This window comes from Entelurus aequoreus, linkage group LG25 (genome assembly GCF_033978785.1).
Source record: "Entelurus aequoreus isolate RoL-2023_Sb linkage group LG25, RoL_Eaeq_v1.1, whole genome shotgun sequence".
In the NCBI taxonomy this organism is placed as follows: domain Eukaryota; kingdom Metazoa; phylum Chordata; class Actinopteri; order Syngnathiformes; family Syngnathidae; genus Entelurus; species Entelurus aequoreus.
The window spans coordinates 8,962,021-8,975,940 of NC_084755.1; the positions used below are offsets into that span (position 1 = coordinate 8,962,021).

At 39.8% G+C, this 13,920-nt stretch overlaps 2 protein-coding genes across 4 annotated transcripts in view; one reads left to right on the forward strand and one right to left on the reverse strand.

Moving 5' to 3' along the window:
• The window catches only part of LOC133642583 (parvalbumin-2-like), a 109,161-nt gene that overhangs the window by 55,166 nt on the left and 40,075 nt on the right, over nucleotides 1-13,920 (forward strand). The gene's annotated exons all lie outside the window — the stretch shown is intronic.
• lmtk2 (lemur tyrosine kinase 2) overlaps nucleotides 1-13,920 on the reverse strand; it is a 41,360-nt gene that overhangs the window by 24,062 nt on the left and 3,378 nt on the right. For all 3 annotated transcript variants that reach the window (XM_062036854.1, XM_062036852.1, XM_062036853.1), the window contains exons 2-6: nucleotides 5,373-5,506; nucleotides 3,734-3,887; nucleotides 3,574-3,650; nucleotides 3,393-3,511; nucleotides 3,187-3,274 (exon numbers count right to left, since the gene is read on the reverse strand). In XM_062036854.1, coding sequence (XP_061892838.1) covers nucleotides 3,187-3,274; nucleotides 3,393-3,511; nucleotides 3,574-3,650; nucleotides 3,734-3,887; nucleotides 5,373-5,506 — 572 coding nt within the window. The remainder of the gene's footprint in view (nucleotides 1-3,186; nucleotides 3,275-3,392; nucleotides 3,512-3,573; nucleotides 3,651-3,733; nucleotides 3,888-5,372; nucleotides 5,507-13,920) is intronic.

The window sequence follows — 13,920 nt, forward strand, 5'->3', positions numbered from 1 at the left end:
CTGCAGTGTCACATTTAAACATATTTTGACATATGGCAGACGAGTGATGTGGACCTGAAGCTGCAAAATAATCAACTTCATGTATTTAAATGAGCCTTTATACTTAGGTATAACTAGGTACACTTCGACAATGTAGTCAGATTCAATATTAGTCCTTGACAAAGTTCACATGATGATTATTTAAGTTTGTAGTTGTACAGAACCACAATGGATCACCTTAAGAGTGTTGCTATAGTATTACCTTTTAGTTCTATCCAAACACAATAAATACTGTTATAAATCTGTCTGACATGTCATTAAAAACGGACATATTTCTAATGACACACAGCCACACAAAAGTAAGAGTCATTCCATCTCCTTTCTGGTCTTAATCAGAGCTGTCTGGGTTATAGAACACAGTGCCAGGACACCGTTCAGGCACCTGACATAATCATGCAACGTGACGCAAATTTGGGTATGCTGAATTGAAACTGTAAGGCATGTTAATCACTATTTGTGCAGAACTATCTCTACACAGACACAGCCAACCTCGAAAAAAAGGTTTCATCCTGTCACACCTATTTGAGCAGGTTGTGTAAATTTGATGTATACTCAATGTTTGCACATGATAACATCAAGCTGTTAAACTACTTGGGTGCCTTTAACCAATGCTACTAAAGTAAACAACACCATAATTGGCTCTTGAACTGTAGTTTTTTTAAATTTTGTTTAGTGTCCAAAACGCCAGTCGTAAAAATGCACAAACACAGCAACTGCTGGGGTAGACACTGGAGGAGCGTAAATGGAGCTTGTTGCTTTACTGGGTTGAGGTGGGAATGTGAGAAGTGTCAGGCTTAAATGAGCTATGTGACAAGAGGAGGTAAGGTGGGTTGGGTTAAGAGAGGGGGGGGGGAGCAGCTACTCAGAGGAAGCAAGAAGGGTCCTGCCCACCCAGAATAGGTTGAGAGAAAGAGTAAATAAATCAGCTGTCATGACGTGGTCTTCCGTTAGGACAGATAGAAGGTATATTTGGGGATTCAGTTAATGGGTCTTGAGTAGTCCAGATTGTCAATAGCACAGGTCAGCTATGCAAGTGTTTTGAACTACATTTGAACAGGTCTTGCCTATTGAATTTGTGAGCGTGGTAGACTGACAATACCTGTGGATGAAGAGTTCTTACTCTTTAGATTACTAACAGCAATAACTAGAGATGTCCGATAATGGCTTTTTTGCCGATATCCGATATTGTCCAACTCTTAATTACCGATTCCGATATCAACCGATACCAATATATACAGTCGTGGAATTACCACATTATTATGCCTAATTTTGTTGAGATGCCCCGCTGGATGCATTAAACAATGTAACAAGGTTTTCCAAAATAAATCAACTCAAGTTATGGGAAAAAATGCCAACATGGCACTGCCATATTTATTATTGAAGTCACAAAGTGCATTATTTTATTTAACATGCCTCAAAACAGCAGCTTGGAATTTGAGGAGGTTGAGGTGGGCGGGGTTGAGGTGGGTAGCGGGGGGTGTATATTGTAGCGTCCCGGAAGAGTTAGTACCGTATTTTTCGGACTATAAGTCGCAGTTTTTTTCAATTCAGGAGCAACTTATGTGTGAAATTATTAACACATTACCGTAAAATAGCAAATAATATTATTTATCTCATTCACGTAAGAGACTAGACGTATAAGATTTCATGGGATTTAGTGATTAGGAGTGACAGATTGTTTGGTAAACGTATAGCATGTTCTATATGTTATAATTATTTGAATGACTCTTACCATAATATGTTACGTTAACATACCAGGCACGTTCTCAGTTGGTTATTTATGAGTCATATAACGTACACTTATTCAGCCTGTTGTTCACTATTCTTTATTTATTTTAAATTGCCTTTCAAATGTCTGTTCTTGGTGTTGGGTTTTATCAAATAAATTTCCCCAAAACATGCGACTTATACTCCAGTGCGACTTATATATGTTTTTTTCCTTCTTTATTATTATGCATTTTCGGCAGGTGCGACTTATACTCCAAAAAATATGGTACTGCAAGGGTTTCCAGGTATTTGTTCTGTTGTGTTTATGTTGTGTTACGGTGCGGATGTTCTCCCAAAATGTGTTTGTCATTCTTGTTTGGTGTGGGTTCACAGTGTGGCGCATATTTGTAACAGTGTTAAAGTTGTTTATACGTCCACCCTCAGTGTGACCTGTATGGCTGTTGACCAAGTATGATTTGCATTCACTTGTGTGTGTGAATAGCCGTAGATATTATGTGATTGGGCCGGCACGCAAATGCAGTGCCTTTAAGGCACTGCCCCCAATATTGTTGTCTGGGTGGAAATCGGGAGAAATTTGGGAGAATGGTTGCCCCGGGAGATTTTCGGGAGGGGCACTGAAATTCGTAAGTCTCCCGGGAAAATCGGGAGGGTTGGCAAGTATGACGGAGACGCAACTGCTCTGTACTTCTCCCTATGTCCGTGGACCACTCCGTACAGCAGTGTTTTAAAAAGTCATAAATTTTACTTTTTGAAACCGATTTCCGATATTACATTTTAAAGCATTTATCGGCCGATAATATCGGCAGTCCGATATTATCAGACATCTCTAGCAATAACCACAGCTGTAAATGTCCTCCATAGATCCATTTATATGCCTAAACCTCAAGAGAGAGAATATTCATAATAAACATGTTGTGTTTCATGAATCAACCTAAAATGGCAACACTGCAGAAAAAGCACTGTTTGTTCCTCACCAATGTTTTTTTCTTCTGTTATTTAGTTTCACAAACTAATGCAATTCTTTATGTTAAGATTTCAATTTCCTAGTGGCCTTCCAGTTCTATTTTTTAAATTTTGTGCACCAGATGCCGCTAGTTTTTCCCCATTTAAAGCATTAAGCAAAATATTTCACTTTTTGTTTTCTGCAAGGGTGCCTTGTCACCAAAATGGTATAGTTTCGAATGGCGTTTAAAAAAGATAATAAAAAGAAAGTGAGTGTGATATTGTATATTTACCTTATAGTAGCATTGTTTAACAATGGGAAAATGTAAACAATGTCCTTGAAAAATATTTACATAACAAATATAACTATTATTTGATATGTATATTTTAGGCAAAGGTTGACTTGGGTATAGTTGGAAAAATATTTAATAGCTGTTTTTAGGAAGTGATTGTATTCTTAGGACCTCTACAACTCACCATTTCACAGTATTCAAAAACAAGCAGAAAGGGAATCGCCTCAACGCACTGTCCAAGGCACTCGAGTAGGTTTGGGTGCTGCAATACTCTAAAGGATAAAAGAGCACAACAAACATTATTGATTGTAGTCTGTACCTTACAGTATTACTATACATGACTAAAACAAATACATGACATACTATATAACTTGTATAAAGGCGATTTACCTATAAGGATCCCCCTGCTGCAGGAAGTCATTCTGCTCCGTTGCATTCGCATTAGCCTTCAGCTCCTTTACTACTACTCTGGTGCCACCTGGATCCGTGTAGATTTCACTCAGAATCACCTGTTAACACAACATGCAGCTTTTTAGAACAAACCACACACCCTGTATTTAAAAAGTCTTACCTGGCCAAACCATCCATTGCCAATCTCTTGGATGTAACTTAAACTATGGCGGGCTACCTGGAAGCCTGTGGATCTTCCTGTAAATCCAACCATGGGTCAAAAGTGTAATTATTAATCAATTAGCGAACGGAGAAAAGAACATCTCTGCCGGTTCTCCAACCTGTGATGGGTGCATTAGGTTGGAGGTGCGGGGGTCCAGGTAAGGCTACAGGAGAGACGGCGAGGGTGTACACCTCGGCCGGTGACTGCATAGACGGCGTGTCTTCCGCTGGCGGGGTGAAGTCAATCTCATCGTCAAAGTGGTCTTCGAACTCCTGCATCAAGATATGTCAAAAGCATTCACCAATATAACATAATTCACAATTCAGGGCGTATACGACAAGTCTCTTGCAATCTCAAAATAATACAGTCGTGGTCAAAAGTTTACATACACTTGTAAAGAACAATGTCATGGATGTCTTGGGTTTTCAATCATTTCTACAACTCTTATGTTTTTGTGGTAGAGTGATTGGAGCACATACTTGTTTGTCACAAAAGAAATCCATGAAGTTTGGTTCTTTTATGAATTTATTGTGGGTCTACTGAAAATGTGACCAAATCTGCTGGGTCAAAAGTATACATACAGCAATGTTAATATTTGCTTACATGTCCCTTGGCAAGTTTCACTGCAATAAGGCGCTTTTGGTAGCCATCCACAAGCTTCTGGTTGAATTTTTGACCACTTCTCTTGACAAAATTGGTGCAGTTCAGCTAAATTTGTAGGTTTTCTGACATGGACTTGTTTCTTCAGCATTGTCCACACATTTAAGTCAGGACTTTGGGAAGGCCATTCTAAAACCTTAATTCTAGCCTGATTTAGCCATTCCTTTACCACTTTTGACGTGTGTTTGGGGTCATTGTCCTGTTGGAACACCCAACTGTGCCCAAGACCCAACCTCCGGACTGATGATTTTTAGGTTGTCCTGAAGAATTTGGAGGTAATCCTCCTTTTTCATTGTCCCATTTGCTCTCTGTAAAGCACCAGTTCCATTGGCAGCAAAACAGGCCCAGAGCGTAATACTACCACCACCATGCTTGACGGTATGGATGGTGTTCCTGGGATTAAAGGCCTCACCTTTTCTCCTCCAAACATATTGCGGTATTGGTATTGTGGCCAAACAGCTCAATTTTTGTTTCATCTGACCACAGAGCTTTCCTCCAGAAGTTCTTATCTTTGTCTATGTGATGTCAGATGGGTATTGGGCGCAGTTGGGTGTTCCAACAGGACAATGACCCAAACACACGTCAAAAGTAGTAAAGGATTGGCTAAATCAGGCTAGAATTAAGGTTTTAGAATGGCCTTCCCAAAGTGTGGAAAATGCTGAAGAAACAAGTCCATGTCAGAAAACCAACAAATTTAGCTGAACTGCACCAATTTTGTCAAGAGGAGTGGTCAAAAATTCAACCAGAAGCTTGTGGATGGCTACCAAAAGCGCCTTATTGCAGTGTATGTGTACTTTTGACCCAGCAGATTTGCTCACATTTTCAGTAGACCCATAATAAATTCATAAAAGAACCAAACTTCATGAATGTTTTTTGTGACCAACAAGTATGTGCTCCAATCACTCTATCACAAAAAAATAAGAGTTGTACAAATGATTGGAAACTCAAGACAGCCATATGTTTTTTACAAGTGTATGTAAACTTTCGACCACGACTGTACATGTGTTAATCTTGGTTTACTTTTAATGTAATATCATATTGAGCACTGGGTCTTTTGGCCAACTGTGGTCAGGCTAAGTGCATCCTGGGAGTCTCACCTTGAAATTGATCTCCCTCTTCTTGCAGCAGGTCACACAGTTCACTAACAGCACCACCAGGGCCACCAGCGCCGTCAGGGAAACCACCAGAGACAGGTAGAGGGACACATGCAATGGGTCGCCTGTGCCTCTGTCTGCAATTTCAAAACAAAACAAGCCATAAGGTGGTAATCAGTCAATTAAATAAAAAGTCACCACTTTTAAATGTTATAAAAAAGTATACCATGCACCACAGTAAGATTATTTCAACAATAAATACAGATTGAAAATGAATGTAGTAAGGTCAAAACAGCTTTTACTTTCAGCTTTATCTAGGCCGAGTGTGGGCAAACACTCTCCACCCCACCCTCATGGAAAACGGTGTGTGTGGGTTTGTGTGCCTTGAAGCAGCTGATGGGAGGATGCTGCTGGCCCAGCACTTCCAAAAGTCAGGTGAGACTGAAGCCATGCAAGCCGAATTTATCAAATTTCACACACTGGTATCTACGAGTAATTAATGCATTGTGATGCATGACCAAATTCCAAAGATGTGCATCACGTTGTGAGTATGCCTCTCTTGTTTAAATAGCATCATGACAAATCTAGAAAACAGAATACTGGCAGTTAATATTCTTGAGACTAATTTTGACTAGACAGCAAATTCTTTCACAATGTCCATCTTGGCTGACCTCCCACACATCACTGCCCATTTGAAAGATGAGACCACTGGTCACTTTCTGATGTAGTGAGTCAATAGTCAAAAGATGTTTTAGAGTCAAACCCTCATAGTGGCAGCTTTGATTTATTGCGCGTAAGTCCTCGTTATTGGTGCACAAAGATGGACCAACCACTTTTGAACATATGAAAGTATCTGAAATAGGTTGGGTATGTGGGATAAACCCATCTTTGGCAAAAGTTCAGTTAGGGCTGCACAAATAATCAAATTTCAATCGCAATCACGATTTTGGCCGCTACAATCGACTGTGATAATGATATATATTACAATATAAAATACTTGACATATAAATAATAATATAATTGTAATATATTTCAAAGTGGGTTACAAAGTTCTTAATTTAGCTGCTGACATATGCAGTAACAGTGTCATTATCGGTTTAATCATTTTCTCAAAACTATTATTAATCTACTTCCTAATTTACAACAAATAACTGGTTACTTTCTGCTGTTACATTGTTCCATCTTTATTTCTGTTTAAATGTAATAAACATGTATTCCTATTATAATATTTTACATTAGTTTTGGGAGATACCGTATTTTTCGGACTATAAGTCGCAGTTTTTTTCCATAGTTTGGCCGGGGGTGCGACTTATACTCAGGAGCGACTTATGTGTGAAATTATTAACACATTACCGTAAAATATCAAATATTATTTAGCTCATTTACGTAAGAGACTAGACGTATAAGATTTCATGGGATTTAGCGATTAGGAGTGACAGATTGTTTGGTAAACGTATAGCATGTTCTATATGTTATAGTTATTTGATTGACTCTTACCGTAATATGTTACGTTAACATACCAGGCACGTTCTCAGTTGGTTATTTATGCCTCATATAACGTACACTTATTCAGCCTGTTGTTCACTATTCTTTATTTATTTTAAATTGCCTTTCAAATGTCTATTCTTGGTGTTGGGTTTTATCAAATAAATTTCCCCAAAAAATTAAATTTATACTCCAGTGCGACTTATATATGTTTTTTTTCCTTCTTTATTATGCATTTTCGGCCGGTGCGACTTATACTCCGGAGCGACTTATACTCCGAAAAATACGGTAATCTACTTGCGAATAAACTGTGAATAGCTGGTTACTTTCTGTTGTAACATGGTTCTATCTACCGTACACTTCTCTCAAAATGTAATAAAACATTTTTTTTGTTGTTTGGATACTTTACACAAGTTTTGGGCGATACTACAAAGGTGTGTATCGATCCACTACCAAGTAGTTGCAGGGGCAGTATTAAGCCATATCTAGTACTTCAAATTTTCAAGAACACGAATGATTAATTTTTTTTTTTTTAATCACAATTATAAATAATATAAAAACCCTGGATGATGGTGTAACAATATCAATTAAACATTCAAATTACTCCTAATTACACACAAACACACGCACACACACACACACACACGGTCAAAAGTTTACATACACTTGTAAAGAACATAATGTTATGGCTGTCTTGAGTTTCCAATAATTTCTACAACTCTTATTTTTTATGATAGAGTGATTGAAGCAAAATCTGCTGGGTCAAAAGTATACATTCAGCAACATACATGATCAATTTTGGTGATGTAGAAAAGTTACAATCAAATCAAATTAGCTTCATGGCATGGCCTCTTAACTTCATGTGAGTGACGACTTTCTCTGAGCCCATTTAAATAGGGCTCATGTGATGCAGTCATTAGACTCGGTTACAAATGCGACAATGGGAAAGTCAAAGCAACTCAGCACAGATCTGAAAAAACAAATCATTGACTTGAACAAGTCAGGAAAGTCACTTGGAGCCATTTCAAAGCAGCTTAAGATCCCAAGACCAACTGTGCAGACAATTGTTCGTAAGTATAAAGTGCATGGCACTATTTTCATTGTGATAATGAAAAATATCGATTTAATCACTGTAGTTATTGACCATATACTGATACTATACTTGGTGTCGTTACTAACGATATTTCTATGGATCCGCCCAGTCCTGTTCACAATGAAAAGCACTCGCTTAGCACGACTTATTGTATCTTCCTATTGTGTGTGATAACGGATACTTGTAAGATACATAGTTTATCTGCTGCCACAGAAGCGAGGATCAGTGTTTTGCACTGTGAAGGAATGTTAGCCGCTAGCGAGGACTCTACATTGCATTGACGACACAGTTTGCTTGTCGCTGTCAAATTTGCGGTACACAGCTAACATGTGCCATCAAAATGCATGACAATAGAAAAAACTTTACGTCGGCCAAATTTATACCATTTATATCACGCAACGCTAATGTCAAGGAGTGAACCAAATCTGGTGGTGACTCAGCTAAACAGCCTCGAGTTAGAGTACTACACATTTGAAGCTCTTCTGCAACAAAGGCTAAGCCGGATAAAGTTATTCAGGGTAAATCCCACCTAACCTTATACGTGTCCACACACAACAATGCCACCGTTTAAGACCGCCTCCCCTCTCTGTCCGCCGGCGCAACGCGACCTAATGAGCGTGTGAATCACACCTGAGCCATCATAAATTAATCAAATCTTTATTAGACACGTAAACAATGTGATGAAGAACATTTTACATCAATCAAACTGGGGCTCTAGATATCTGGTCAGGACACTCCTCACTCTTTTGGTGACTTTATATACTCTGGACCTAGACGTTGAGTCCTCTACATACATGGTGGACAATAACGGATAAAGTCTGCTTTGCCAGTCCAAAAGCATTCGCTGTTTTCCGTAGTTTTCCCTCGTCGGCCAGGTAATACAAAGCACACACTACCTTTTTTAAATTTTTATTTTATTTTTTTAAAAATCCCATCCAAGTGAGCCCGCATTCTTGTTGACCCTCCTTCGACAACTGGACAAAGTTTTTCCGTAAGTAGAATCACAGCTGACCTGGACATTCGAAAGTTCTCTTGCCATCTGAGAAGTGTTGTATCCCAAATAGCTGCAATTACTTTCTCTTAAGGTATTCATGTGTGATTTCCACAAGCGTCTGTACAGACGGAAGGAGAAACACGGGCACGTTTGGATGACTCGCCTTCATATTTCCAGCGGTTAGCTCCGAGTTACGAAACCGCTTTATTATGAAGCTGGCTGTGGTGCGTTCTTTCTGACGTCACTTCCTGTGTGGGGCGCGGTCTTTCTGGCGTCACTTCCTCTCCGAACTCAGTTTGCAAACGATCAATGAGTCCATACAAAGCTAAGAGCCGGAGATTCAAGAAATACACGGCGCACTTACCCGTGTAAAAAATTGTCCGAAGAGGGGCACCTTAAACGATAGTTTAGTGTGGCTGAAACGGGGCTTAGGCTATATAATTATGCGTTTTAGTGTAGACATAGCCAAACAGTGGTCAACTAATTCCAACATCCAATCTGCTAAACTGATGGCTCCAGTGACCATAAACTATCATGAGATCGGCTGGATTGTGAAGGCTAACCTTGGTGTTACAAGTCACTGTAGCATCATGGAAAGTGGAGGTTCAATGTTTAACTTGACTAACAGCCCAAGATATGTTACTGTCACCTGATTGTCACAGCAGGTCACAACAGAAGAAACATTGACACTCCAGCTAAATGTGACACAACAGAGACAGCCTTGCAGATTCGATCCACGACACTCATTTATCGACCTTTCATTGAGAATATTGTGTTGCATTTAAATGGATCGACATGTGGATTGAGATGGCCAAAGGACAAGATTACAATTGTTATAAAACTATTCCAACATTTCCTTCCTTGTGCTGTATTATGACTGATCAACAAAACTGTTGCTAATGATTGACCAAAGTTGATAAACATGGAATGTGGATGGCAGTTATACATTAGCAGCTTCATTTCGAGGGCCTTAGTTTGACTAAAAGTTTTGAGGCAGATCCTTAAAAACACTGGATTATAGAGCAGTCATACCCAACCACTGTGCCACGGCACATTGAGAAATCATCCAATTACACCACTTTTCTACAAATAATGCATCTTTGTTCATCTATCTATGTCAGTGACAGATAGTGATAACAATTACATGCTCCACCACAGGATGACAGAAGGTACATAATACTTTGACGTCATCCGGCACCCGTCGCAACGGCAGCCATACAGGTTGTGTGTAGTTTTTGCATGACGACAAATACAATTCCACGGTGACAAATTAAAATGATAAATGGGTTTTACTTGTATAGCGCTTTTCTACCTTCAAGGTACTCAAAGCGCTTTGACAGTATTTCCACATTCACCCATTCACACACACATTCACACACTGATGGCGAGAGCTGCCATGCAAGGCGCTAACCAGCAGCCATCAGGAGCAAGGGTGAAGTGTCTTGCCCAAGGCCACAACGGACGTGACTAGGATGGTAGAAGGTGGGGATTGAACCCCAGTAACCAGCAACCCTCCGATTGCTGGCACGGCCACTCTACCAACTTCGCCAGGCTAATGGCTAATAAGTCTTTGTTAAGCTATCGGAGAGGAGTAGATGCTATTTCGGTAAAGCAGTATGACGATAAGTGTGGCATGTTTGACTTTAGAGACACCTACGCCATGGAAAAAAAAAGTAGGGCTGGGCGATACATCGGATATACTTGATGTATCGCGGGTTTGTCTCTGCGATGTAGAAAATGACTATTTCGTAGAGTATTTGAGTATACGTTCTCACAGAGTTGGTTTTAGCTGCGGGCATTAAACTACAGGTAGGGCTGGTCGATATATCGAGTTTGTAAGATGTATCGATATATTTTTAAACAAGATATGAATTAAGAAAATATCGATATAATTTATTTCACGTTAAGAATTACCAAACGCCGCTTATTTGCTGTGTTCCTTGTTCTCCCCTGGTCCCTCTCCATGGGCTACTAACCCCCTGCCCTTCCTCCAAGACGTGCTTGCACGTATAAGAACATCCATGATTGGTTGGTTGTTTACTATGATGAGTCACGATATGGTTAGGGACAGGCCAATCAGAGGCAAGATAGGGCGGGTCATCGAACCAGGAAGGGAAATCAAAAAGTGCCTGCCTGCAAATGTATTTTTTTTTTCATCTGAGTTTGATACATTTTGTATTATTTGCACAACTATGTTATTTATTTTACGTAGAAATAATATTTTTCTATTTTATTTATGTTATGTAATTCTGTGCTACTGAATCAGTTTCTTTTCTGTGCTGTTAAAAACAATCTTGACAAACTGGGTTAATAAAATGCCACTGTTTACAGTACAGTTGTCATTCACTTCAATTTCACTGAATATCGCTGAAAAATGGATATCTTTATATGTATACTTTCACCGAAAAATATATAGAGATATATATAAAATATCGAGTTTAAGTAAAAATACTTTTTCGTCCATATCGCCCAGCCCTAAAAAGAAGCAACTATCCCCAGGTGCAAGTCTTTGCAGGTGGGAGGAAGCCGGAGTACCCGGAGGGAACCCACGCAGTCACGGGGAGAAGATGCAAACACCATACATAACGACCCAGGGATCGAACCCAGGACCTTCTAACTGTGAGGCACAAGCACTAACCCCTTTTTTCACTGTGCTGCCGCACAAATATATAGTAGACAATAAAATAAGTAAACGACACAAGTTTTTTTTTGGACAAAATAAACATTTATGACGACGAGGATCAAAGTAAAGAAGTTTTAATAGGATTTGTTTACTATCTGTAGCGGATTAGAACGACACGGACTGAACGTCCAACTCATCGTCAAAGTTACTTAGCTACTGGATAGATAATGCCACGGGACCCCAAGTGTGGGTCACCGAATGGAGATGTTGACATGCTGAGTAAACATTCTTCATTCTCTAGCAGGTGACTTTTCAAATGACGCTACATATAAGCAGTAATGCTACTTTTTGTAGAAACGCTTTTGTCCCACACTTGACAAATTACGGTTGTCTGTTCGACATATTCCCACTTGAAGCCAACCCACCGCCAGATGATGGACCCCCTGCTGTTTTTCTTGGGAATTAATTCTTCCTTCATTTGTTACCAGATTTGCACCTTCTTTCTCTCGTTTTACCACTCGCATCACAGCTAACGTTACCAATGCCGCTACCTCTCTGCTCCGCGAGGGCGTATACGTATGTGACGTATGACGTGACAGTATGTGACGTATGACGTGACAGTATGTGACGTATGTAGAAGGTGTGCTTGCTGTCTGTGAGAAGGAGACACAAGGAGTGGGAAGAGCCTGTAGTGCAGTGTAGGGATGTCCCAATCCAGGTTTTTGCACTTCCGATCCGATACCGATACTGGCCGAGCATGTATTAAAGTTTAAAGTTATTTAGCCTACTTAGTTGTCAGATTCATGTTGAAAAGGGTTTTAGTACTCTTGATAACAACTAGCCAGCTGAATTAGGTGAGTTTGAATAATACACAATGGAGATGTTGACGTGCGGAGTTTCAAACACTCTTCATTTTCTAGCAGGGAACTTCTCAAATGATGCTACATATTAGCAGTAATGCTACTTTTTATAACAACGCTTTTGCCCCACGCTTGACAAATTACGGTTGTCTGTTCGACATATTCCCACTTGAAGCCAAACCACCGCCAGACGATGGACCCCCTGCTGTTTTTCTTGGGAATTAATTAATTATTCCTTCATTATTACCGCTCACACGGCTACGCTAGCATCACAGCTAACGTTAGCCATGCTGCTACCTCTCTGCTGTGAGAGTGCGTATACGTATGTGACGTATGACGTGACAGTATGTGATGTGTGTAAGAAGGTGCGCTTGCTGTCTGTGAGAAGCAGACACAAGAAGATAGATAGATAGTACTTTATTTATTTATTTTTAAGAAGGAGTGGGAAGAGCCTGTCGTGTAATGCCAGCAGCTAAAAGCAACTGCGTGAGAACGTATACTCGGATATCACGATATAGTCATTTTCTATATCGCACAGAGACAGCTGACATTTTTACCGGTAACTTTTAATTCACATGGCCGTCTTAACGGTTAGGACACAGACCTGTGGATGTGTTGAAGGTGTGCTGGAAAATGCGGAACGGAAATTAGGGAGCAGCAGAAAAGTGGAATGTATTATTTAAATCGGTGCGTCGGAAAACACGGACCGGAATTTTGTAAAAATCTGGATCTGGATCGGTATTTTCCCATACCTTGCCGATACGCATTTTTGGCAAATATCGGCGGCCGATCCGATCCAAATATCGGATCGGGACATCCCTAGTGCAGTGGTTCTTAACCTGGGTTCGATCGAACCCTATGGGTTCGATGATCGGGCTCAGGGGTTCGGAGGAGGTCAAAACACACCCGACTCATCGTGTAAATAAAAACTTCTCCCTATTGGCGTATTACGGATACGGCAACAGCAGAAGTCACACTGATTTGCAGGTGTGTAATTTGTTGTGAGTTTATGCACTGTGTTGGTTTTGTTGTTTGAACAAGGTGATGTTCATGCACGGTTCATTTTGTGCATCAGTAAAAAAACATGGTGACACTTTAGTATGGGGAACATATTCACCATTAATTAGTTGCTTATTAACATGCAAATTAGTAACATATTGGCTCTTAACTAGTCATTATTAAGTACTTATTAATGCCTTATTCGGCATGGCCTTATTATAACCCTGACCCTCTAACCCTGGCCCTAACCAAATAACTCTAAATTAAGTCTTTATTACTTAGAACAGTGTTTCTTAACCTTGTTGGAGGTACCGAACCCCACCAGTTTCATATGCGCATTCACCGAACCCTTCTTTCGTGACAAATATACATATATTTTTTTTCTAATTCAAGACAAAGTTATATGGGTTTTTTTACCGATGCACAAAATGAACAATGCGCAAACATCACCTTGTTCAAAGAACAAAACCAACACACACAACAAATTACACACCTGC